Genomic DNA, 26,127 nt, shown 5'->3' on the forward strand with positions numbered 1-26,127 from the left:
GTTTCTTGACTTCCTACTTTTGCATTCCTGTCCCCTATAATGAAAAGGACATCTTTTTTTGAGTGTTAATTCTAGAAGGTTTTGTCGGTCTTCATGGAACCATTCAACTTCAGCTTCTTTGGCATTGCTGGTTGGGGCATAGACTTGGATTACCATGATATTGAAAAGTTTGCCTTGGAAACTAGCAGATATCATTCTATCATTTTTGAGATTGCATCCAAGTACTGCATTTAGGACTCTTTTGTTGACTATGATGGCTACTCCATTTCTTCTAACGGAGTCTTGCCCACAATAGTAGATATAATGGCCATCTGAGTTAAATTCACCCATTCCAGTCTGTTTTAGTTTGCTGAGTCCTAAAATGCTGACGTTTGCTCTTGCCATCTCCTGTCTGACTGCTTCCCATTTGCCTGGATTTGTGGACCTGCCATTCCAGGGACAGGGCGCCACAGGAGACGGGTGGGCAGTCGGATCACGGACGCCTCCAAATACTTTGGTGTTGCCATCTTTTGCTTTTCATCTGTGTGTTGTATGTTAACCAAGGCAGCTGTGCTCTGTCCAGCTTGAAGGGCACACACATCCTCAGCCCTGTGATGTAGCTCTGGATAACCGCATTCGTTTGCCACATATTTATTGAGCACCAGCTGCGTGCCAGGTAGTGATGACTCAGACAGAAGCAATAAAGACCAGTGAATTAAAGAACGGGCTCTGGACCAGCATGCCTGGGTCCTGAGTTCAGTCCTGGCTCTGCCCCTTCCTCTTGGTGTCCTGTGCGCTGAGACTCTGGACCTTACCTATGAAAAGAATAAGGATGATGTCCAGCTACCGAATTATTGTGAGGATTCAATAGAATGCTGCAAGCGCAACTTGACACTTCGCAATCACTCAGCAAGTATTGGCTCTGATTGCCAAATCCTTTCCCTCCTGGTGCTTATAGTCTGGAAGGGAAGACGATATATCAATGCACCTGCAAATGTGTAACCACAGACTCTAAGAAGCTGAAACAGAGGACACGGGAGCACCCGGTTTAGCCTAGGGCTCAGAAAGTTCCTCTCTGGGAAAGCTGCGTTCAAGCTGAGTCCTGGGGGAAGAAGATACAGGCTATGAGTGAGACGAGGAACATCATGGGCAGAAGGTAGGGATCTGCGGGAGGAGGCTGAGGAAAGGCCAGTGAGGCAGGAAGTGGCGATCAGGAGTGAGCAACAGGGCTAGAGAAGCGGGCAGGGCGAACGGCCCAGGCAAGGAGTTCAGAATGCCCTACAAGCAAGGGGGACACCCGGATGACCTTGTGCAGGTAAGTGATAGCATCCAATCTACAGTTTTTGATAGGTCACTCTGACTATTGAGTGGAGAACAGACTGTAGGGAAGTAGATTCGTCTTCTGTTACCGTGAACAGCGGCTTAAAATAGCAGAGATTTATTGTCTTACAGGAACGAAGTCGGAAGTCCTAGAATTGAGGTGTTGGCACAGATGCCTTCCTCTGGGGACTCCAGGGAGAGTCTGTCCCTTAGTTTCTCTACTCTCACGAGATCGCTCGCATTTGTTGGCCCCTGACTACACTGTGGCAACCTCTGCCTGCTATCCTCACATCCCCTCTGACTCTCACTGTCTGGTCTCTCATAAGGACCCTCGTGGTCACATGGGGCCCACCCAGAGAATTTGGGACAATCTCGCCATCTCAAAACCTTTACTGAATCATCCGCCTGGGCGTTTGCTTCTTGTTGTTGGTTTGTTTTTCTGTGGTTGCTTTTGTTTTGGCACGTTCACAGGTTCTGGGGATGAGGGCATGGGCTTCGGTTATTCTGTTTACCATAGGGAAGCAGTGTGAAAAGGTGGGGGTCAGCTAGAGGCCCCTGTGGTCACCCAGGCCAGAGATACGGTAGGCTGGACCAAGCCGGGAGGAGTGGGAGTGGAGCAAAATCTGGGAGATGAAGTGAGATTTACTGATTGTCCTGACAGGAAGAATGACAGAACAGCGCACTGGCTCCTAAAGCTTTCATCTGGGAGTGGCACATTCATACTGTTTCTGCTCACAAGTCACAAGGCCACGCTAACTTTAATGTGATGGGAGAAAATGAAGCCATGTTCTGTGCCCCACGAAAGGACAAATAGAGTATAACTCAACTGTCCCCATGACCACCCGCCTGCCACCACCTAAGGGCCATGAAAGAAAGAATTCCCAGCTCACTCCTCATTACCCTTTAATTACATATCCTCCTTCCTGCAATGACCATCTACTAGTCAACTGTATCCACAATAAAGCTGTGAAACAAACCTCCTCACCAATCCAATGGCTTGAAAACATTAGCTTTCTTGTTCACATGTCTTTGGGTTGGCTGGAGTTTGGTTAAGGAGGTTGGATGAAGTTTGGCAGAGGCTTGGTCCATAGGTCAGGTCCAGGCGTCTCTCTTCCTCCTCATCCCATGGGCTAGCAGAGCCGTTTCTTCCCATGGCAATGGCAGAAACATAGAAGAGTAAGCCCTCCTGGAGAGCACACGTCAAGCCTCAGCTTGTGTCATATCTGCTAACATCTGTTTATCAAAGTCCAAAGTCAAGAGTCAGGGAAATTTGAGTATGGGTAGAAATACTACGGAGAAGGCAATGGCACCCCACTCCACTACTCTTGCCTGGAAAATCCCATGGATGGAGGAGCCTGGTAGGCTGCAGTCCATGGGGTCGCAAAGAGTCGGACACGACTGAGCGACTTCACTTTCACTTTTCTCTTTCATGCATTGGAGAAGGAAATGGCAACCCACTCCAGTGTTCTTGCCTGGAGAATCCCAGGGACGGGGGAGCCTGGTGGGCTGCCGTCTCTGGGGTCGCACAGAGTCGGACACGACTGAAGCGACTTAGCAGCAGCAGCAGCAGCAAAAATACTACACAGGGGAGTGGAGACTTGTAACCAATAAGTCAATCTGCCTTATGCTTATGAGACTGACCTCTTCAACCCCACATGATATTCCTCCACCCACCCACCTAACCACCTAAGCTCTGACCACACCTGCTGTTTCTTGAACATGTCAAGGTCATTCCTACCCCAGGGCCTTTGCACAAGCTGCTCCCTCTGCCTTGAACTCTCTTCCCCAGATCTTCCCATGGTTGCTGCAGCTAAACTTTCAGGACTTCAACATCACCTTCAGTGTGTGACTTTGCCAGACCACAAAGTCTAAAATACCTCCCCTAGACTCTTCCCTGCTGATCCAGTGGTTAAGAATCTTCCTGCCAATGCAGGGCACCAGGTGTTTGTTTTTTTTAATGTAATTTTATTTTTAATTGGAAGATAATTACAATATTGTGATGGTTTCTGCCATACATCAACATTAATCAGCCATAAGTATATATCCCTTTCCTCTTGAACCCCTATCCCACCTCATACAGCAAATTCCCACTGGCTATCTGTTTTGCATATGGTAACATATATGATTCAATGCTATTCTCTCAAATCATCCCACCCTCTCCTCCCTCTGTGTCCAGAAGTCTGTTCTGTATATCTGCTTCTCTGTTGCTGCCCCAAAAGTAGGGTCATCAGTACTATCTTTCTAGATTTCATATATATGTATTAATTTACAATATTTGTCTTTCTAAGTTCATCCACCTCATTGGAACTGACTCAGATGCATTCCTTTTCATAGCTGAGTAATATTCCATCATGTATCTGTACCACAACTTCTTTATCCATTCATCTGCGGATGGACACCTAGGCTGCTTGCATGTCCTAGCTATTATAAATAATGTTGCAATGACACTCAAGGATGTTTTCAGTTATGCTTTTCTCAGGGTATATGCCCAGTAGTGGAAATGCTGGGTTATATGGTAGTTTTATGGGCTTCCCGGGTGGCCCACCAGTAAAGAATCCACCTGCATTGCAGGAGACGCAGGAGACACAGGTTCGATCCCTGGGTGGGGAAGACCCCCTGGAGGAAGGCATGGCAACCCACTCCAGTATTGTTGCCTAGAGAATCCCATGGGCAGAGAAGACTGGCAGGCTACAGTCCATAGAGGAACAGAGTTCGACATGACTGAAGCGGCTGAGCACGCGTGCATGGTAGTTTTATTTCTAGGTTTTTAAGGAATCTCCATACTGTTCTGCACAGGGGCTATATCAATTTGCATTCCCACCAACAGTGCAAGAGGATTCCCTTTACTCCACACGCTCTCCAGCATTTATTGTTTGTAGATTTTTTTTATGATGGCTATTCTGACCAGTGTGAGGTGATACCTCAATGTAGTTTTGATTTGCATTTCTCCAATAACAAGCGATGCTGAGTATCTTTTCATGTGTAGATGGAAGACATAGACATCTGTGTGTGGAAGGCATCTCTATGTCTTCTTTGGAGAATGTCTCTTTAAGTCTTCTGCTCACTTTTTGATTGGGTTGTTTGTTTTTCTGATATCGAGCTTTGTGAGCTGCTTGTATATTTTGGAGATTAGTTCTTTGTCAGTTGTTTCATTTGCTATTATTTTCTCCCATGCTGAGGTGAGGTGAAGTCGCTCAGTCGTGTCTGACTCTTTGCGACCCCATGGACTATAACCTACTAGGCTTCTCCATCCATGGGATTCTCCAGGCAAGAATACTGGAGTGGATTGCCATTTCCTTCTCTAAGGGATCTTCCCAGGGATCAAACCCGGGTCTCCCGCATTGGAGGCAGACGCTTTAACCTCTGAGCCACCAGGGAAGCCCATGCTGAGGGTTTGTCTTTTAACTTTGCTTATAGTTTCCTTCGTTGTGCAAAAGCTTTTAAGTGTAATCAGGTCCTGTTTATTTTTGTTTTCATTTCCATTACTCTAGGTGGGGCGGTCATAGAGGATCTTGCTGTGGTTTATGTCAAAGAGTGTTCTGCCTATGTTTTCGTCTAAGAGTTTTGTAGTTTCTAGTCTTATTGTTTAGGTCCTTATCCATTTTGAGTTTATTTTTGTGTATGGTGTTAGGAAGTGTCCTAATTTCATTCTTTCACACCTAGCTGCCCAGTTTTCCTGGTACCATTTATTGAAGAGACTGTTCTTTCTCCATTGTATATTTCTGCCTTCTTTGTTGAAGATAAGGTGCCCACAGGGGTGTGGATTTATCTCTAGGCTTTCTATCTTGTTCCATTGGTCTATATTTCTATTTTTGTGCCAGCATGATACTGTCTTGATGACTGTAGTTTTGTAGTAAAGTCTGAAGTCAGGAAGGTTGATTCCTCCAGCTCCATTCTTCTTTCTCAAGGTTGCTTTGACTTTTCAAGATCTTTTGTGTTTCCATACAGGTGGTGAAATTATTTGTTCTAGTTTGATCCCTGATCTGGCAAGATCCCACATGCCACAGAGTGGCTGGGCCCGCATGGCGCCTAGAGCCTGTGCTCCACAAGAGAACCACTGCCGTGAGAAGCCACACGCCACAGCAGAGAAAGTCCGCGCAGCAGTGAGGACCCAGGGCATCGGTTGAACAATACAAATGAAGGAAAATACCTCTCTCCCTACCCCTGGGCTTCCTTTGTGGCTCAGCTGGTAAAGAATCTGCCTGCAATGTGGGAGACCTGGGTTCGATCCCTGGGTTGGGAAGATCCCCTGGAGAAGGGAAAGGCTACCCAGCCTAATATTCTGGCCTGGAGAATTCCATGGACTCTATGGTCCACTGGGTCGCAAAGAGTCAGACACGACTGAGCAACTTTCACTTTCCCCTTACCCCTACCACCTACCCTCTCCCAGTAACCACTGTCATATCATCTAGCCAAATTTTCTTCTCAGCAAAGATAACTGTCTTAAATGGCCTTATATATGTATTTATCTGTTTACTGTTTGTCTCCCCATCAGAACCAAAGATTCAGGATGGCAGGGATCTTACTCTTTGGTGGGCTCCCCTGTGCCTTGCACAATATTTACTAAATATGTATTGAACCAATTTCAGGGCTGCCAAGGAGGAGCAGAGGAGGGAAGTTTGAAAAGGGAATGAGTAAGTTGCAAATAGGCCTATTTAAAATTCTTTTTTCAAAATAGGCAGAAAATCTAAATAGATATTTCTCCAAAGAAGACATATAGATAGCCAAAAACCACTTGAAGATGCTCAACTTCACTAATTATCAGAGAAATGCAAATTAAAACTACAATGAGAGACTTCCCTGGCAGTCTGGTGGCTAAGACTTCGAGCTCCCGATGCAAAGGGGCCAGGTGCGATCCTGGTCATGGAGCAAGATACCACATGTAGCAACTAAGAGTTCAGATGCTGCAGCTAGAGATCCCAAGTGCTGCCATGAAAGACTGAAGGTTCCTGCGTGTTCCAACATGGTTCTATGACCCGGTGCAGCCAAATAAACAAATAAATATTAAAAAGAAAAAGAAAACACTAGAGTGAGGTATCACCTCACACCATCAGAATGGCCATCATCAAAAAGTCCATAAACAAATTCTGGAGAGAGTGTGGAGAAACGGAACCCTCCTACATTATTGGTGGAAATGTAGGTTGATGCAACCATTATGGAGAACAGTAGGGAAGTTCCTGAAAAAACTAAAAACAGAAGTACTATATGATCCAATAATCCCACTCCTGGGCGTTTATCTGGAGAAAACCATAGTCCGAAAGTTTACATGCACCCCAGTGCAGCACCGTTTTAGGAAGACACCTAAATGCCCATCGACAGAGGAGTGGACAAAGAAGATGAGGTGCATACATGTGATGGGATTTTACTCAAGAGAAAGAAAGAATGTTATCTGCAGCAGTATGGATTGGCCTAGAGATTATCATACTAAATGAAGTAAGTCAGACAGAAAAAGACAAATATGATATTGCTTAATGTGGAATCTAAAAAAAAAGGTATAAATGAACTTATTTACAGGACAGGAATAGTGTCACAGATGTAAAAAATAAACTATGGTTACCAGGAGGAAAGGGGGGCGGGATAAACTGGTAGATTGCGATTGACATATAAGCACTGCTATATACAATGTAGATAACTCACAAGGACCTGCTTTACAGCATCGGAGAAGGGACTGCAACCCACTCTTATTCCTGCCTGGAGAACCCCATGGACAGAGGGGCCTGGCAGGCTACAGTCCAGAGGGTCCCACTGAGTTGGACATGACTGAAGCAACTCAGCACGCATGCATGTATAGCACAGGGGACTCTGCTCAATACTCTGTAATGGACTATATAGGAAAAGAATCTAAAAAAGAGTGGAGATAAGAATATATGTATAACTGATTCACCTTGCAGTACAGTAGAAACTAACACTACACTAGCATTATAAATACACTATACTCCAATAAAAATTTTTTAAAAACCCACAACAGTAGGGACAACCAATCACAAACAGCCAACCGAGTAAAGTACAGCCAGTCAAACGGTTTCTTTGCATTGCTTCAGCAGTTCCTCAGTGGAAGTCTTCGCCCTGGCTCCCGTGCTCCTAGCCACTTCCAGTTTGGTGCTGCCTTATCTGAATTAACCTTTGCTCAAATAAACTCTTAAAAAAGTATTTTTCCAGAAATGCACCTTTTAACCTTACAAGTCAGCATAAAAGAAATATCTATTTACATCCTCATTTGGCTGTGCCGGTTCTTTGTAGCAGGTGGGACATTTCATTGCAGACTCTTTACTTGTGGCGTAGGCTCAATAGTTGCAGCTCGCAGACTTAGTTGCTCCTTGGCATATGGGATCATGGTTCCCCTACCAGGGACTGAATCCATGTCCCCTGCATTGCAAGGCAGATTCTTAACCACTGGACCAGCAGGGAAATCCCTCAGGCACTGCGTATTTATCACATTGCCTGCTATGAGCAGGCTTTGTGCACGGTGGGCACACACTGTCTTTCCTATATGGAACCCACACTTCGGTAGCAGAGAGAGTGTTACCACGGGACTTAAAATGCCATGAGTGTGAAAAGTCCAGGAGATGATGGATCTGTGGGTGTGCTGCTTCCCACACGGGGGCTTTATTCAGTCACCTACTCATTCATTCATTTATCAGATGAGAGCACCTACTGTGTAGCCTGTTCTTTGTTGAGCACTGTGGGCATAGAGATGAGTCAGACACTATGGTGACTGCCAAGTTACAAAGTCAATTCTCTAACAACGGTGGACACTCTCAGAAAGGAAGGCTATATGACGTGGACCTTGATGGATGGGTAGGAGTTCAGGAGGTAGAAAGAAGAACTTCAAATACAAGACTGTGTATTTGTGAGTGTGTAACAGAAAGTTCTGTTCTAAGACAGTTAGATCAGGGGGTCATAATTCTCTAAAGAAAACACATACAGAAAAAAAGCATTTAAAATAAACAGACTCCAAACATGTAAAAAAAAAAAAGAATTCTAGGAAAAAAACAGAGAGAAAGATTAGTTTGGAACATTGTCTTGAAAATGAAATGAAAAATTAGGACAATAAATTTATCTTATAGTCAATAAATATATTTATAGTTGTTTTAGTTCTGTTTTAAAAATGGAAATATAGTTGGTTCACAATGCTGTGTTAGTTTCTGGTATACAGCAAAGTGATTCAGTTATATATATATATACACACACACATATATCTGTTCATATTCTTTTCCATTATAGTTCATTGTAAGATGCTGAATATAGTTTCCTGTGTTATACCGTAGGTCCTTGTTGTTTATGCATTTTATATACAGTATTATGCATATCCTAATTTCAAATTCCTAATTTATCTCTCCCTCCTCACTCCCCAGCTATTCCCTTTGGTGACTAAAGTTTTCTTTTTTGTGTCTGTAAGTCTGTTTCTGTTTAGTAAATCAGTATCATTTTAAAATATTCCAGATATAAGTCACACACATGGCATTTGCCTTTGACTTACTTTACTTAGCATAATAATCCCTAGGTCCATCCATATTGCTGCAACTGGCATTGTTTCATTCTTCTTTATGACTGGATAATATTACGTTATGTGTGTGTGTCCATATATCTGCTGATAGGTATTTAGGTTGTTTCCAAGTGTTGGCTATTATAAACCAGTGCTGCTATGAACATTGGGGTGCACATGTTTTTGACTTTTCATCTTTTCTGGGTATATGCCCAGGAGTGGGATTGTAGGAGCATATGGCAAATTTATTTTTAATTATATTAATAAATTAAAATTTATTTAAATTTTTAATTTTCTGAGGGGCCTCCATACTGCTCTCCATAGTGGCTGCACCAATTCACATTCCTACAACAGTGTAGAGAAAGGTTCCTTTTTTACCACACAGGATGCGATTTTAAATAGGATAGTTGGATGGGTCTCATAAGGTGACATCTCAGTAAAGACTTGAAACAGATGAAGCATCAGGCAGGCAGATATCTGAGGAAGGTCATTCCAAGCAAAGGGAACAGTCAGTGCAAAGGCCCAGAGGCAGGAACGTGCCAGCCTTGTGTGGTAAACCTACCCTAAGAAGCTGAAGGCAAAGGAAACTACTTTGGGGTGAGAGGCAGAATTAAAGTAAGCCAGTGCGGCAACTGAGATTTCTGTAGGCTGGAATTTCAGTGGGGTGGGGGTTCGTGGGTGGTGTGCTGGAAAGAAGAGGGTTTGGTGTTAGAATTCAGCTGGGCTGCTTTTTAACTTCTTAAACAGAGCAAATGACAAAACCTTTTACAGCCTCCAGTGGACAGAGGGCCAGATGAAACTTTGGCACCCTGTAAACGCCTATACACAATGGCACTCATCTCACACGCTAGTAAAGTAATGCTCAAAATTCTCCAAGCCAGGCTTCAGCAATACGTGAACCGTGAACTCCCTGATGTTCAAGGTGGTTTTAGAAAAGACGAGGAACCAGAGATCAAATTGCCAACATCTGCTGGATCATCAAGAAAGCAAGAGAGTTCCAGAAAAACATCTATTTCTGCTTTATTGACTATGCCAAAGCCTTTGACTGTGTGGATCACAATAAACTGTGGAAAATTCTGAGAGAGATGGGAATCCCAGACCACCTGACCTGCCTGTTGAGAAACCTATATGCAGGTCAGGAAGCAACAGTCAGAACTGGACATGGAACAACAGACTGGTTCCAAATAGGAAAAGGAGTATGTCAAGGCTGTATATTGTCACCCTGCTTATTTAACTTACATGCAGAGTACATCATGAGAAACGCTGGGCTGGAAGAAGCACAAGCTGGAATCAAGATTGCAGGGAGAAATATCAATAACCTCAGATACGCAGATGACACCACCCTTATGGCAGAAAGTGAAGAGTAACTAAAAAGCCTCTTGATGAAAGTGAAAGAGGAGAGTGAAAAAGTTGGCTTAAAGCTCAACATTCAGAAAACGAAGATCATGGCATCCGGTCCCATCACTTCATGGCAAATAGATGGGGAAACAGTGGAAACAGAGTCAGATTTTGTTTTTTGGGGCTCCAAAATCACTGCAGATGGTGATTGCAGCCATGAAATTAAAAGATACTTACTCCTTGGGAAGAAAGTTATGACCAACCTAGATAGCATATTGAAAAGCAGAGACATTACTTTGCCAACAAAGATCTGTCTAGTCAAGGCTCTGTTTTTTTCCAGTGGTCATGTGAGAGTTGGACTGTGAAGAAAGCTGAGCGCTGAAGAATTGATGCTTTTGAACTGTGGTGTTGGAGAAGACTCTTGAGAGTCCCTTGGACTGCAAGGAGATCCAACCAGTCCAACCTAAAGGAGATCAGTCCTGGGTGTTCTTTGGAAGGAATGATGCTACAGCTGAAACTCCAATACTTTGGCCACCTGATGCAAAGAGTTGACTCATTGGAAAAGAGTCTGATGCTGGGAGGGGTTGGGGGCAGGAGGAGAAGGGGACGACAGAGGATGAGATGGCTGGATGGCATCACTGACTCGATGGACAGGAGTTTGAGTGAACTCCAGGAGTTGGTGATGGACAGGGAGGCCTGGCGTGCTGCGGTTCATGGGGTCGCAAAGCCACTGAACTGAACTGAATGGAAACGCCTATGGAGTCTGGTTCAACCCTACTCCCCTCTGGGGCTCCAGCTGGAGCTTAGGATTTGGCCAGCACAGGTGGACTGTCCCTGAAGAGTCCCCCCCGCCCCCGCCACTCCCGCGATTCCCCTTGCCGTCCGTGCAGGCAGCACTGGCAGGCACTGGCTCTGTAAGCCGCAGGGTGGCTCTTGGTCTGAGCTATGTCAGTTGTGTCCCCAGTACCTCTTCCGACTTCTCCTCTTTCCCTCCCTTTGCCCTCCTCCCTGCTCCCAGGGTCACTAGGCTACCAGGCTTGTGCTCAGCCACTGGATCCCAAGATGGAAAAGCAGGCCCTGGAGAGGGGAAATCTGACTCCAGCTTCTCCCAGGCCATCAGGAGAAGAGCCTGCAGAATCAGAGGCCTCTGGGAAAAGATGCAGTTCTCCAACTTGCCAGATGATGAGAATCACCTGGTTATAAATGTGGTTTTGCAGGCGCCTTCCCCAAGGAGTCCAATTCAAGGGAGCTGGGGCAGGGAGGGAGTTGAGGTTATCCCAGACTCCAGCAGTTTGTGTCTTCAGGCAAGTTTGGGAACCCCTGAGAGCGGTTCAAAGAGCCAGGCCTCTATTGGAACCATCTGGATTCCCGCCTAGGATTCCCCAGGCCACACTGCCAGAGTGGCGTTAGGTAGTCAACGAACGTCCTTAACTTCTCTGAGTTTCAGTTTCCTCCTTGGGAAATGACGGAATGAGATTCGCAGGTTCAGCACTTAGCCTTGGGCCTGGCACAAAGGAAGCAAGAACAGATGTTAGGCACTAATCCCCGCTGTTATCCTCGGCAGCTGTGGGTGGGAGCGGGGTGGGGAGCGCGTCGTGGCCCCAGGGAACCAGCCTGCTCACTGCCTACGCCCTTCTGCAGTAAGCTCTCCTGAGAAGCATCAGAGTGGTGCAGGACAGCCACCCCCCTCCCCGCATCCCAGCTGCCCTGCCTCCCCTACTGTGAGAGCTTGGGTGGGCCACTTCTACATGCCTCAGTCTCCTCTCCTGCCCCAAGTGAGGAATAATGCTTACCTTGTATGCTTGATAAGTCTGGCACAAAGAAATGTTTGCAGAGTTGTTAGCTAATTTTACTACCATACCTACCTTCAATCAATCAACAGACATTTTTGTGCCTACTCTTTGAACTGAGGATGAAACGTTTGTTTGCTCTTGGGCTCTGGAGTCAGACTGCCTCAGTTTGAAACCAAGCTCTGGCTGTGTGACCTTGAGCAAGTTATTCCCCCTCTCTGGGCCTAAGATGGATTCCTCAGCAGAACTCAGAAATGTAAAAGACGGTTAGATGGGTTTATTTTAGAGTAAGGACAGCGCTTGTACCACAGTAAGCTCTACAAATGATAAACAAGTGAAATCTAAGCTGCGGGTCCCTTTTTCCAGGAACTCCGTCTAGCAGCGAGGTCAGCAAGACCCGGGGCTAGGTGGATCTGTTGGCTCCCCAGGGGCCAGCGGCCTAAGCTGGGAACACCTCCCAGAGAAGGCAAGGGCCCAGCCAGGACGGGCGAGCCTGCCCAGTAGCTGCGCAGGTTTTCCGGCTGATGTCAAGGCGTCAAGTTCGTGGGTCTGCCGCAAATTTGTTTAAATGCAAGTACTGAAATGAGCTGCATGGCATCGATTTAAGCAGAAAGCCCTACAAAATAAGATGGGAGCTGTTCTGATTAGGCAAAACCTGTGTCTACTGGCTGGAAGTATCGTGAGGAAGCAAGAGGAGGTCTCCAGTCTCTCATTCTGGGGATCCCCAGTCGGGGCTCTCCTCTGCCAGCTTGTGCAGGGCGGCGCTGGGCTGAGGGAACTACATCCTAGCCTGCGGAGCCAGCTTTTTTCTTTTAAATGTCACCGCTTATCTCTCAATTTTTAACCACAGGGGCTTGCTGTTGTTCAGTCGCTCAGTCCTGTCCAGCTCTTTGCGACCCTGTGGACTGCAGCACGCCAGGCTTCCGTGTCCTTTACCATCTCCCTGAGCTTGCTCAAACTCATGGCCATTGGGTCGGTGAGGCCGGCAGTTGTCTAATTTCTTTTTTAAACTATTAGATATAACTACTTCTCTACGTGCACACTCAGAGCCCCGGATAGAGGGAGCCCGCCCGCACCATCCTTATCTCCGCGAGCTTTGCCACCTCGGAGGCGCCCGGGCTTTCTCACTTTTCTGTCCTGGTTGAAATTTCTCACTCAGCATGCGTCGTTTATAGGATATACTTGGAAAACAAATCTGCCGATTTGCCTTGGGAAGGGATCGCTACGGGAAGGCAGGCGTCATTAGTTTAAGATAGTAACGACCCCTTGACCCTCAGCCCTCTGGCTCCTGGACCCCACACCCTCAGCCGGCAAGAGCTGTGTGCTGCTTCCCAGGGCTCTGGAAACTACAGTTTGTTCCATAATGAGCCTGGATACCAAGCCTGAGATCCCCACCCACTGGTGAGAGCGTGGGCTGCCCCAGGGCAGAGAGCAGGGTCCCCTGCATCTTCAGGAGACTGGCTCTCCGTTCTTAGATGCTGTCCCCACCCTGCCTTTTGGTATCTGCCTGGTGGGTTTCCCAGCTCTGTGCTTAGGGAATGTATGACCTTGACCACTGCCTTAACCTCTGGTCCTCAGCTTCCCGGTTTGCAAATTAAGATGGATTAGATCAGCAAACTCCCCTAAGCATTTAGCCTGTAGGCCTGGCTTTCCGTGAAGCCAGAGCCAGCCAGCCCTCCTTATCCCTTTGTGAGAGACCTTGGAGTCACTCTGCTGGTCCCTGAAGGATGACAAAGAAGGAGAGGGAGGCATCATAGGAAAACCTCGCGGGATAATATGAGATTTTCTTCTCTCTGCTGTTACTGTTAGCATAATGTCATAGAAAAAAAGGCTGGTTTCCCAGGTGGTGCAGCCAAAAAGAACTCACCTGCCTATACAGGAGATGCAGGAGACACGGGTTTGATCCCTGGGTGGTGTCCCCTGGAGAAGGGAATGGCAACCCGCGCCAGTATTCTTGCTTGGAGAATTCCAGGGACAGAGGAGCCTGGCAAGCCCCAGTCCATGGGGTCACAAAAAGTCGGAAACAACTGAGCGACTGAGCGCACACACACGGTGTTACTTCGATGAGTGCAAGGCGAAAAAGGCCCAGATGTGTGCAGGACCCCCAGGAGGTAGTGGACACTGACGAAGGACAAGAATGTGGGTGAGCTCCAGGTAGAAGGATCTCCCTGGTTGTGTGAGTTAGGCCACCTGCTGTGGCTAGCCTGGCAGGAAAGGGTTATCTGAATCAAGAACTGGTCTGGTGCCCTTCCAGGGGATGGGACTGCCGCGTACATCTCAGAGTGCTGAAGGCATGAGGTAGGGTTGTAGGCACAGGAGGCAGAGCGCAAGCCTGGGCTGAACACATCCCCCTCCCGCAGCCCTCAGAGAGATTAAAGTCTGAGGGCCCAGAGCCCAACTCTGAGGCAGCATTTCCCCCCTTCCTTACAGAGCTCAGCCCATACACCCTGCATCCCTGTATCACAAGCGGCATCCCGCTCGGCTCTTAGCACTTAGAGTCTCCTGGCATCTTCCCCTCTCCCCAAGGGTGGTGGGGTGAGCCCTGAGGGACAGACGGGCACTGGCAGAGCTGATGGGTCCTTGGCTTGACAGCAGAATGGCCCCGGGCCTGGCTTAGGGGCTCTTCCCAGAGGTTAGGATGTGCCAGGAGCAATGTTTTGTCTTCCACCGAGAGCCCTGGGGCCAGGCAACCAGGCCGGTACTTTCCAGGCAAAATCCAGAAAAAAACCCATATTCCATAGGAACGTAAAACCTCTGACGCCCTCCCATCTTCCTCCCTTTTAGAGAGCTGAGCGGAGCTGGAGGTAAGGGAGCTGCAGTCAGCCCCTGCGAACTGGTGGTCCAGGCCTCCGGGCAAGTATTTTTGTTCTTCTTATTTTACTGATGGGGGAAAAAATGGGCACACAGCCAGAAACTCCCACAGTGAGCAGGTTTTTAGCTTGATTTCACTGAGCCTCAATTTTCTCATCTGTAAAATCTGCACAGTAGCATTCGTTGGTCAGGGCTAGGACAAAATTCGTTAAATGCTGAAAAAACTGTCAAATGGGGAGAATTTATGGGGCCTGGCCGCAGAAGGAGGCGGTCGAGGTCCTTTAGTCACCTCTGTGGTCCAGGCTCTGCTCTCCACCCAGCAGAGCAGCGGTGAGGCCAGACCACAGGACCCATGCGGCACTTCCATTTGGCGTATCTGAGTATCACTGGTCTGGGGCATTCTGAGAACCCTGACAAGGGCTTTGGTTCTGGGTTTTTCCATCTATGAAATGGACTGCAGGCAGTGTTATTCTAAGAAGGATGAGTTCGGGTGCCCTGCAATCTCACAGGACTCAGGCGCTTTTACTTTCCATTTAATGCCCCCTACTTTAAACAGCGCCAGGAGCAGTAGAGTTTAAGGAGGTGTCCTCAGTCTCTGTAATGAGACCCAGAATGGAACCTCAGTTCTCCCAGCACTGGCTATTTGTTCCTAGACAAGTCACTAGACCTCTCCAGGCCTCAGTCTGCTAACCTTTAAAACAGAACTTCCCTTTCCAGAGTTACTGAGGATGACGTGAGCAACCCCAGAAAGTACCTAACACAGGACCCAGCACAGGAGAGCCTTTATTTATATCAACATCAATGTGCTCAGTGAATACCTATCCCTACAACTCAAGGTCGGCTGCCTCTGCCCTCCAAAATTCAGTTTCTGAAAAATGGCAAGCTGAAAGAAGCACACGGCCGGATCAGCGCACTCTCTTTAATGGAAAGGAGATTCTCATTTCTTACAGAAACAGGTAAAAACATAAATACGGGTGGGGGTGGGGTAGGGGGGCAGCCGCAAGGCAGCAAGGGCCCGGGCGCCCGGCCCAGGCTTGGGGAAAGACGGCCGTTAGGAGCCTGCTGCTCCCGGGCTCCCAGTCCCAATGGGCTGGTGTTCCTCCGGTTAGGGATGCTCCTGGGCGCTCGGAGGGCACTCCTGGGGCCACAGCTAGGCACCAGGCTGCCGTTTCACTCACCACAAGCTGCGTAAACCTGGCCACAGACTCTCCCTCTCGGGGGACAAAGGCGCACGGGGCGGGAAATCTCCGAAGCCTCCGTGGGAGAGCATGTGACATCCATCCGAGGGATCGCAGGATCGTGCCGGGAGCCCTCCCTCTCCCCTCTTTAGTCAGTGTCCCTCTTGAGAGGTGGGATCGGTCGGAGGCCTCCCAGACCGGTCCCTTCTCTACCAGGCTCGGATGCCGTGCAGCGTGGACACTCCCGAGTTGCCCTGCGGAATCCCAGAGCTCTGCACCGTGTTCAAGTCCCCGACGCCGAAGTTCACGAAGTTGTTGTTGGCAGCGGCCGTGGCCGTCTGCGTCGGAGGCGGCCCGGCCGGGTAAGCAGCGGTGCAGCTGTAGCCGGGGCTGCAAGCCGCGCCCCCGTACCCGGGGTAGGCAGGGTAGGCGTTGTAGCCGTAGGCGTTGAGGCCCACGCCGTAGGCTGGCGCGTAGGGCGCCGCGTCCCCTAGGCAAGGCTTGCCATCGCGCACCAGCACTGGGACCGCGATCCTGCGGGCCGGCGGCGGCGGCGGCGGCGGCAGCCCCACCAGCTCCAGAGTCTGGTCTTGCCGTTGCCGCTTGCACTTGTAGCGCCGGTTCTGGAACCAGATCTTGACCTGCGTGGACGTGAGCTTCAGCACGCTGGCCAGCTGGTCGCGCTCGGGAGCCGACAGGTACCGCTGCTGCTTGAAGCGCCGCTCCAGCTCGTAGACCTGCGCCTGCGAGAAAAGCACGCGCGGCTTCCTCCGCCGTCGCGCGCGCGGTCGCTCGGCGCTGTCCGGCTCTGGCTTCTCCAGTTCCACCGCCTTCTGCAGTGCGCACAGCTCTGAGCGGGGAACAGAAAAGCGGAGAGACGCTGTGTCACGGCCACCCAACCCCCCGGAGCTCTCGCCGGGCGATGAGCCCCAGTGGGCGCCACCCCTGTCCCGCCTGGAGCCTGTAGCTTGGCTGCGGCAGACTGTACGGTACACTGGGCTTCCGCTCGACAGCCAGCTTCTGTTGATTGCCTACTATGTGCCGAGCACGGCTGTGGGCACTGGAGAACAAGAGAGGTCTCTGTTCTCGGGTAGGTCACATTCTGGTGAGACAGATGGACAGTGACTTAAGACAGGAGGCAAAGAAAATACAGCTCAGTGGTGCGCTGGAGTGAATGAGATTAGGAAGACTTTGGTTTGCGAAGTTAAAGGAAGGATATCTAGGCCTCCCCCTAGAACTGGTCACACTGTCTCAAAATTAGGGCAACCGAAAAAACAGAACGTCAATAGGCTGTTGCTTCGGTGATCGAAGGCTCCCGTTCAAATGCTGTGAGAATTGTGCAGCCCCCAAAAAGCAGTGGGTGGGCAGGTGGCCTTGGAACCTGCCTCGAAATCGAATTGGATTCGAATCCGTATGGACCAATTCAAGCCGCAGTGCCTGCCGGCAGCTGTTCCGGGACTTTCCCTCTGCTACTAGACAAATCTTTCTAGGCTCACAAGACCCTTTCTGGGCTCACAGCGGCCCTACACCCGCGCCCTCAGCCCCCGGGTTCTTGCCAACCCGGCGTTGGGCTACCGTCTTCCCGCCGCGCATTCTCTACTGCCCGGCCAGCCTCCCCCCGACCTCGGGATGTGCGCGGGGATACAACCACCTCCCCCAGTCATCTCTTCCATTGCTACACGCCTTTCTTCGCGAGACACTTTCTATTTCCAGGAAAGACACTCTAGGCTCTGGCCGCGTGAGGAAATTGTTATGGAAAAAGAAAGCTGCTAAAATCATTCTTGAGTCCGAGGTATCCCATTTTTTAAAATTCAAGATCCTTGTTTTCAATGACGCCACTCTCCTTGCACAAAGGAGGAAAGACCCCAGAAACCCCGGGTAAACGAGTAGGCTAGAGAAGGTCTTGGACCTCCTCCAATTGCGCGTAAAAGTACTTCTGGTGTGCAGCAATTTAATTGCAGCGGTTTTGGTCAGATCCTCAAGAAGACCTTTAAAAAAATAGAGAGAGAGAATCTTTCTCGCTGTGTCCACCACAAACAGATCGCTCAACTTGAACTTCATAACAGATCCAGGAGCAGGGCTGCTGCGCCTGGGGCTTTGTTAGGCCGGAAAAAATATATAAATATTTTCCCTTTCTTTCCTCTCCTGTTTCTGATAACCACGATCCAGCATTTCCTCTAAACCCCCGACTGGACGCCCAGGGGGCCTGGCAACAACCTCACTTCTCACATTCGGAGCCCCCTTTGCTCCACCATCCGCCCAGGCACTCGCCTCTTCTATACTCACGACAGAGTTTCTGGGCCGCGAGGTTTGGGGACGAAAGCTATCCCAGGGAAGTGAAGGAGCTTGGGTTTTCTCCTCACCTTTCTTATCGGCTCGATGGTCCTTGGCAGGGTCGGGGTCGCCATAGGCACGCGGATAGAAAGCGGGGGCGGCTGAGAAGGCGGGCGCGCACTTGGCGGGCGAGGGCGCGGGGCCCAGCTCTGCGCGCAGCTCGGGGAAGCTGGGCGCCGCGGCCTCTGGCCCCGCGTAGGCCTCGGGCTTGAAGGCGGCCAGCATGCAGGAGGCGGGCGCCAGAGTGGCCTCCAGGCGCGCCGAGAGCTCCCCGGCAGCCAGGCTGCGCTGCTGCTGCTCCAGGTTCAAGATGTCTTTGACCGAGAACGGCGTGGGCGTGAGCGCGGGGCTGGGGAACATGGTGGCGGCGCGCGAATCACAGAGCCAGGTGGGCGGCAGCGAGCGGCGCTGCCCACGGCCCCTGGCAGCCTCCCTGCATGGTGCCCGCCGCGCGCCCGCGCACCCGCCTTCCAGCTCGGGATGTGGCCAGGCGGCAGGTAGTGCGGGGCGCAAGGGGCAGGAGAGGCGGGACCAGGCCGGAGGAGGGGGACTCAGCCTGCCATTGGGCCGGGGGCCTCGTTGACAGGAGCGATGAGCACTTTCGTGTCACCTAATATAGTCATACGGCTCAAAAAAAAAAAAAAAAAAAATCCCGCTGAGCTTTTTAAAGGGGCCGCGACGCATTTGGAAGACTCCTTTCGCTCCTGCAGCCTAAGATTCGTCCTTAGCGTTAGCCTGAAAATCCTACTAGGATGCAAGCATAAGAAAGAACGTGATTGTTCTCCGAACCCGACGTTTAGGCCGGGTTGGGTAGATCTGGGATTTGAGGAAATGTTCCTCAGCACCTGAAACAATAGGAAAGTGAAGGATTGGGTGGGTAGGTGGGTAGGTGGGTAGGTGGGTAGGTGGGTAGGTGGGTAGGTGGGTAGGTGGGTGGGTGCGGCTTCAGGGATGGAGTTATTTCCAGGAGTTTATTTACTACTGATGGTATGGTAGAAGAGTCTGAATAGGAAGAGACGCATTGGGGAAAGAGTTTGCTCTGGGGTGATGGCCGGAGGGAGGCGTTCTGGAGAATTTGGGATTCTGTGTAGCTGGCTCACAGGCCTAGTGGTGGCCTTTCTCCAAGAGGCCAGGCCCTGGGAACTCCTGGAGTGAGTCAAGCTGAAAAGCGAGGTGGGTGGTTGTGGGATGGGGGAGCACCGCTGACAGGGCAAGTGACACAAACACAACTCCAGGGGGCACCAGTCACTGCCAGTCCCCCCCCCCCCCGCCCCCCAAGAGAGACAGCCCTCCTCTTAATAATGAAGCAAGTCCAGAATCCCAGCAGGCCAGCGCAGCGACTCGGGGTAGAGCTGTCTTCTAGGGAGGCTTAGCTCAGGGCCCGTCAGTCATTGTGGCCTCCCTCTCCCCACCTGCCCTCCCTGCCTAGGCCTTTGTCTGTATGGCCTCTGTCCCCAGCTCAGGTTTAGGTCTCAGGCAGGCGGGCTCCTCTGAACCCAGCCGCCCAAGATTTCTCTGGGCTGGCTGAGAGTGGGGTGCCCCTGTGGCAGCGGCGGAGGCGGCAGGGGGCCAGGCAAATGCCGGGAGGGTCTTCGGGGGGTGTTAATTTTTAGCCCAGGATCAGTAAAGTAGGGATCTTCTGTCAGACCAGTCTTTGAGTGTTTCAGATCTTGGGCTAGCTCTGTGCTAGTCCGCCTCATCCCTCTGGGTCCCTTGGAAGACCTGATTAAAACTTGTAGGGCCTTTCGCTCACCCCCCCCCCCCCCCCCCCCGCCGAAAACTGTAGCAAGGCATTCTATTTTGTGTACAATTTCAGGAAGGGTCTGGGCAGACAGAATGGCCCCAGGTTAAGGTCTCCATCTTATCCTATCTCTAGCGATGGCGAGGCTTGTCGTGGGGGGAAAGCGCCGATTTCCCACGACTCAGGCTTCCGTGGGAAGTCCGGGGGAGCGCGCAGACTCTCAGAACCGAGCCTTGTAGGGCTCGACTCCTGGCGCAGGACTAGTTGGGAACTGGGGAAGAAGCGTTTGGACCAGAAGAAAGGCGCACGGGGCGAAAGGCAACCTAGGGACAGGGCTCAGGGCCTTAGGCTCCGCATTGCGCGCTCAAGGCGCCCCTCAAGCCTGACAGTGAACCATTGCACAGCGCCACTGGGAAGGGCGCGCGAGGAGTCAAGCGTAGGCCCAACGCTGGGACTCTGCCAGCCCCTCGTCAGATCCGCACTCCCAGGACCTGTGGCCCCCGGGCTAGGGCAAAGGGGAGCGGAGCCTCGCACAGCCACCGCGGAGTCTCAGAGCCCTCCGACTCGCCTTGCAGGCGCCAGCCGCCCAGGGCCGGCGGGGGAGTCCCGCTTCAAGTCTTCCAGCCGGGGACCACGGTCAGTTCTGAGACTGTTAGCTTGGTCTTTCGTAGAGATGACTCTTTTTCAAATGTGGAGAATTCTCAAGCCCCAGGAACCCTCCTCATCCGCCCACCTCCCAACCCGTGTTCTCCCTCGACGGATCTCCAGATCAGTGGCCTGTCTTCGGCCCTACCTCGAATCGGGCTTTCCGCCAATAGTACAGTAATTGCCCTCAACTAACCCAGCTTGGGGGCCCACCTCTCCTTTCAAGAATGTTTTTGGGGAGTGGGAGAGGACGCCTATCGCCGAGGCGGTGACGTCTGGCAAACGAGGCACATCCGATTCAATTAAATGTCTCGCTGAATGGGAGCGAGGGTCCTGGGAGCTCTGTTAAGTGAATGGGCTGGCCGGGCGGCTGGCGATGACAGTTTGAAAGATTAGTGTGAGCCGACGCCTGAAATATTACCGTTTAATGGGGGACATTGAGGCTGCATCCGGGATCTCTGTTTTTAGTTTGTGTGTGTGTGTGTATGTGTGTGTGTTTTAAGAGAGAGTTCTGAAGGAAGAGAAAAATTCAGCATGTCCTCTACAAATCAAGGCGGTGAAGATTTATCACCTATTTTGGGGCATGGGGGAGGTCCCTAAGGCTGACAAATAGTTTTGTGGGTCAGGTGTCATGAAAAGGAGAGGAAAGAAAACCTTCCATATTTGAATAAAATCGATAACTTTCAACCCCTTACACCCTCTGTGAATCTGGTAATTTCTCTTGGGTCTAAAATAGGCCTTAGCGCTGCCAAAGAGAGGAAGACAGGGAAAAACTGGGTAAATACATGCAAAATCCAAATTGAAGTGACCCATGTTGGTCTCCGCAGACAAAGAATAATTCCTAAGAGTAACTGAAGAGTAATTCCTAACTTTTCTTTGCAGTCCTCACAGTTTCTGAGTAAAAACATTTTTGTTTTCTTTCAGTGAAGCTGCAGTGGTTGGGGGAGAGGGGGGAGGAGCGGGGGAAGAGTGGGGAGGTGGGGAGGGAGGAAACTTGATTCTCCCCACCAGGGATGCATCTTCCTTCCCAAGGGCGACTGATCCAACCTGGCCGCCTCTCTAAGCCGCACTTTGGCCAAACTAGTAGGACAAACAAACAGCCTTCAGTCCAGAGAAAGGCAGAGACAGAGAGAAAGACAAAAGAGGGCAGAGAGGAGAGATCGAAAAACTATCCATTTCCTTGCCTTTTAAAGAGTCGGTGCTTTGAGATGAGCCAAATTCCAGGGTGACTGGAGCGCGTTCTGCGCACATAAAATATTATTAATTGAAAAGCGATCGGAGCGGCCCGAGCCGGCCCCCGCTTTCCTGCAATCAGCACGGCCGGCCGCAAAAGGTATATATGATTAATTGAAAGATAAGCTGGAACTATCACCGGGAATGTCATTAATGCGCCGGGGAGACGTCCATTGGAGACAGGCGGCGTTATCCTCGGCTTTATCTTCAACAACGCCTCGCTCTCGGCCCGCGCCGGGGAAACAGATGGGGATTTCTGTCTGGGACGCTCGCCCCGTGTTTATATTTTGGAAAGAATCGCAACTCGTGGGAGTCCCCGGCAGGCCCCCTGATAAATGAACATTAGCACTTTTTCGGACTACTGTATCAACAAAGGGGCTACGGCGCGGCAATAATTGGCGAGAAAGCAAACAGAGGACCGAGAGCGCGCCTCTGCTCTTCGTCCAGCTGATGGATGAGCAGCGGCGCTGCGGCCGGTTCCCGGCCCTGGCCCCGGCTCCCTGGCTCCCCGGCCGCGGGGCCCCTCAGCCGTCCTGGCTTCCTTCCGGGCCGGGGCTTGAGACTTGGGGGCATCTCTGGGGGCTGCCGTGGGCTCCGAAAGAGTCCGGGCGGGCTCCGCGGCACTGGCTTTTGCCTGCCCCGGACTTGCCTTATTGCAGGGGCTCAGCTGGTTCCAGTGTCTTGCGCTCCCGCTGGAGGAGCCATTTGCCCTCGAACGTCATCCCGGATTAGCTTATTTTGATCTCTCCCGAGAGGAGAAAGACGCTCAGAGAGGTGAAGTGACTTGTTCAGGGTCACACAGACGGAAAGGGACAATTTCAGGATTCGAACACAGGATTAACTACAGACCTGTGAATCCTTATGGCAGAAAGCGAAGAACTATAGAGCTTCTTGATGAAAGTGAAAGAAGAGAGTGAAAAGTTTGGGTTAAAGCTCAACATTCAGAAAACTAAGATCATGGCATCCGGTCCCATCATTTCATGGAGAATAGATGGGGAAACAGTGGAAACAGTGTCAGACTTTATTTGGGGGGCTCCAAAGTCACTGCAGATGGTGACTACAGCCATGAAATTAAAAGACGCTTACTCCTTGGAAGGAAAGTTATGACCAACCTAGACCGCATATTAAAAAGCAGAGATATTACTTTGCCAACAAAGGTCCATCTAGTCAAGGCTATGGTTTTTCCAGTGGTCATGTATGGATGTGAGAGTTGGACTATAAAGAAGGCTGAGCTCTGAAGAATTGATGCTTTTGAACTGTGGTGTTGGAGAAGACCCTTGAGAGTCCCTTGGACTGCAAGCAGATCCAACCAGTCCATCCTAAAGGAAGTCAGTCTTGAATATTCATTGGAAGGAATGATGCTGAAGCTAAAACTGCAATACTTTGGCCACCTGATGTGAAGAGCTGACTCATTTGAAAAGACCCTGATGCTGGGAAAGATTGAGGGCAGGAGGAGAAGGGACGGCAGAGGATGAGGTGGTTGGATGGCATCACCCACTCAATGGACATGGGTTTGAGTAAACTCAGGGAGTTGGAGACGGACAGGGAGGCCTGGCGTGCTTCAGTCCGTGGGGTCGCAAAGAGTCGGACACGACTGAGTGGCTGAACTGAACTGTGAATTATTGTTGTTTTTTAAAGTACACGTCGCTGCCTCCTAGAACCGTATCCTCTGGAGAGGAAGCAGAACACTACCCCCTCCCCCAGTACACACCCCACATAGCTAGAGAGGAGGGCCAGGCTGCTGGACTGGAGATGCGGGCTTCACCAAAGCCAAGGGGACTTCTGACATATAGTTCACCTGAGTGAGGGAGAGAGGGGAGGGAAACATTTAAAATTCCTCCTCCCCCTCTTCTTCCATTTCCTCCACAATCTCCTCCATTTCTTACTCCCTCCACCTCCTCCACCTCCTTCTCCACCTCCTTCATCTTCTCCTCTTCTTCTTAGGTAACAACTTATTGGGAGATAATAGATATAATTCACATACCATTTAATTCATCCATTTAAGGGATACAATTCAAGGACTTGCAGTATTTTCACAGAGTTGCAATCATGACAACTAATTCTAGGACATTTTTTTATCATCTCCAAAGGAAACCTGTAGGCTTTAGCCACCAATCCCAACACCCTCCCCTATCTCCCACCTCCCCAGCTGGAGATCACTACTACTTAATCTCTATACATTGACCCATTTTAGACATTTCAGACAGATGGAATCACATAACATGTGGCTTCTTTCACTTAGCATAATATTTTCTTGAAGGTTCATCCACGTTATAGCACGTATCAGTACTTTGCTCCTTTTCATGACAGAATGATATCCTATTGTATGGGTATACCGTATTTTGTTTCTATATTCATCAGTTGATGGACATTTGGCTTTTTGACTATTACGACTAATCCCCCAGTTCACTTCTACCCTAAAATCTGAGCTGTAGAAATCTGGGGGGGACCCTTCTGCCTGCCCCTTTAACTAACCCTCTCCTTCCCTGAAAGCTGGCTTCATGGGTGTGCCAACTGTGTACCCACACAGGGCCTGGACTTAGAAGGGCCCTGTGTTCTGTTGTTGCTGTCTGGAAATTCTTGGTAAGTTTTGAACAAGAGGCTCCACATTTCGTTTGTTGTGCACTGGTCTTGATTTCTGGTCAGTCTGAGTCGAGTCTTGGAAATACTATCTCCACGTCCCCCAGGCCCCTGTAATCTGTCAGCCTTGTGGCTTCCTTTGCCCCAGGGTCTAGCCTTCTCTAGCCAGCTGGGACAGGCAGGAAGTCCTCTGGGCTGCTTTAAAGACTGTCTGTCCAAAGTTGTTCAGCCATAGAAGGGCCTGGAGCACACAGAAGTGGAAAGAGCAGGCAGATCCGCCTGACTGCTAGGTGTTGTGTGTGTGTATGTATGAAAGTGTGCGGTCAGGTGGGGGAAGCCAGGAGAAGGGCCCAGAAGAGTGGGCCAGAACTTCCACCCAGCCTCCAGGTGACTCATTAGTCACTAATGGATACTTGGCCTGATTTCTGCATCTCTTTCTCTTAAAAAAGTTGTTTATTTATTTGGTTTTGGCTTTTTGGATCTTCATTGCCGCGTGTGGGATCTTTCACCCCGGCACGCAGGCCTCTCTCTGGCTGTGAGGTGTGGGTTCCAGAGTGCAGGTTCGGTTGTAGCCATGTACATAGGACTTGATTGCCCCCTGGCACGTGGGATCCCAGTTCCCCCATCAGGGATCGAACTCACGTCCCCTGCACTGGAACGGGGACTCTTAACCCCTGGACCACCAGAGTCCATGCATCCTTGAGTCACACTGACGGACGGGGGTTTCACAGCCCCAGACACACGGACCCTGAAGGAGGCAGAATTGTACCAAATGAGTACTAGACAGTGAGCCAGTTTTGGGTTCTAGCCCTGCTCCTTTGACTGGCTCATCTTGAGCACGTTCTTTTTCTTCTCTGGCTACTGGTTTCATCTTTGTATCCTTGGTGTTTTTTCCCCCTGGCTCCCCTCCCTCCCTTCCTGAGAGCACTGAGGATCTTACTTCCTCAGCCAGAGATCGAACCTGTGCCCCTGCATTGAAGTGTAAAGCCGTAACCCCTGGACCACCAGGGGAGCCCCTCCTTGGTGGTTTTAGGTGTACTTAGGGTCCCTTCCCAGCTGTGCTGAGAAACATCCCGTGTTGCTACTTGGACTCACCTGGGCAGCTGGGAAGGGTGCAGAGGCGTATTGGTGGTTGTCTAACTTACAAAATGAAACTGGCTAACATAGGAAATAAGGTACCTGTTAATTGTGACATTCTGCTATTTGGGGGAGTGTGGTCCATACAGCACACATTCCGCATAAATTGAAAGTGATGTTAGGGAAAGGTAAATGGATTACTCTCACACGGTGCTGTGCTTAATCGTTCATTCACGCCGGACTCTTCACAGTCCCATAGACTCTGTGTAGCACACCAGGCTCCTCTGTCCATGGGGATTCTCCAGGCAAGAATGCTGGAGTGAGTTGCTATGCCCTCCTCCAGGGGATCTTCCCAACTCTGGTCTCTCGAATTACAGGCAGATTCTTTACTGTCTGAGCCACCAGGGAAGCCCAAGAATACTGGAGTGGGTAGCCTATCCCTTCTCCATGGGAAATTCCCGACCCAGGAATCGAGCCGGGGTCTCCTGTATTGCAAGCAGATTCTTCACCAGCTAAGATATCTGGATAGCCCCAATCTCATACTGCTGCTGCTGCTGCTAAGTTGCTTCAGTCGTGTCTGACTCTGTCCGAAGCCATAGATGGCAGCCTACTGGG

At 50.2% G+C, this 26,127-nt stretch overlaps 1 protein-coding gene across 1 annotated transcript; it reads right to left on the minus strand.

Moving 5' to 3' along the window:
• Positions 1-15,629: 15,629 nt before the first annotated feature.
• On the minus strand, positions 15,630-18,853 carry NKX2-5 (NK2 homeobox 5). The gene is made up of 2 exons (XM_069556462.1): positions 18,266-18,853; positions 15,630-16,752 (listed from the first exon to the last, which is right to left on the minus strand). The coding sequence occupies exons 1-2, from the start codon at positions 18,594-18,596 to the stop codon at positions 16,112-16,114; spliced, it is 972 nt and encodes a 323-aa protein (XP_069412563.1). The 5' UTR covers positions 18,597-18,853; the 3' UTR covers positions 15,630-16,111.
• Positions 18,854-26,127: the final 7,274 nt, after the last annotated feature.

This window comes from Ovis canadensis, chromosome 16 (assembly GCF_042477335.2).
Source record: "Ovis canadensis isolate MfBH-ARS-UI-01 breed Bighorn chromosome 16, ARS-UI_OviCan_v2, whole genome shotgun sequence".
Classification (NCBI taxonomy): domain Eukaryota; kingdom Metazoa; phylum Chordata; class Mammalia; order Artiodactyla; family Bovidae; genus Ovis; species Ovis canadensis.

Bases quoted from the DNA above. Each gene is read 5' to 3' on its own strand.
- NKX2-5 (XM_069556462.1), bottom strand. From the start codon at position 18,596: ATGTTCCCCAGCCCCGCGCTCACGCCCACGCCGTTCTCGGTCAAAGAC. The intron at 16,753-18,265 runs GTGAGGAGAAAA...TTCCCCGCTCAG, and splicing joins CCATCGAGCCGATAAGAAAG to AGCTGTGCGCACTGCAGAAG.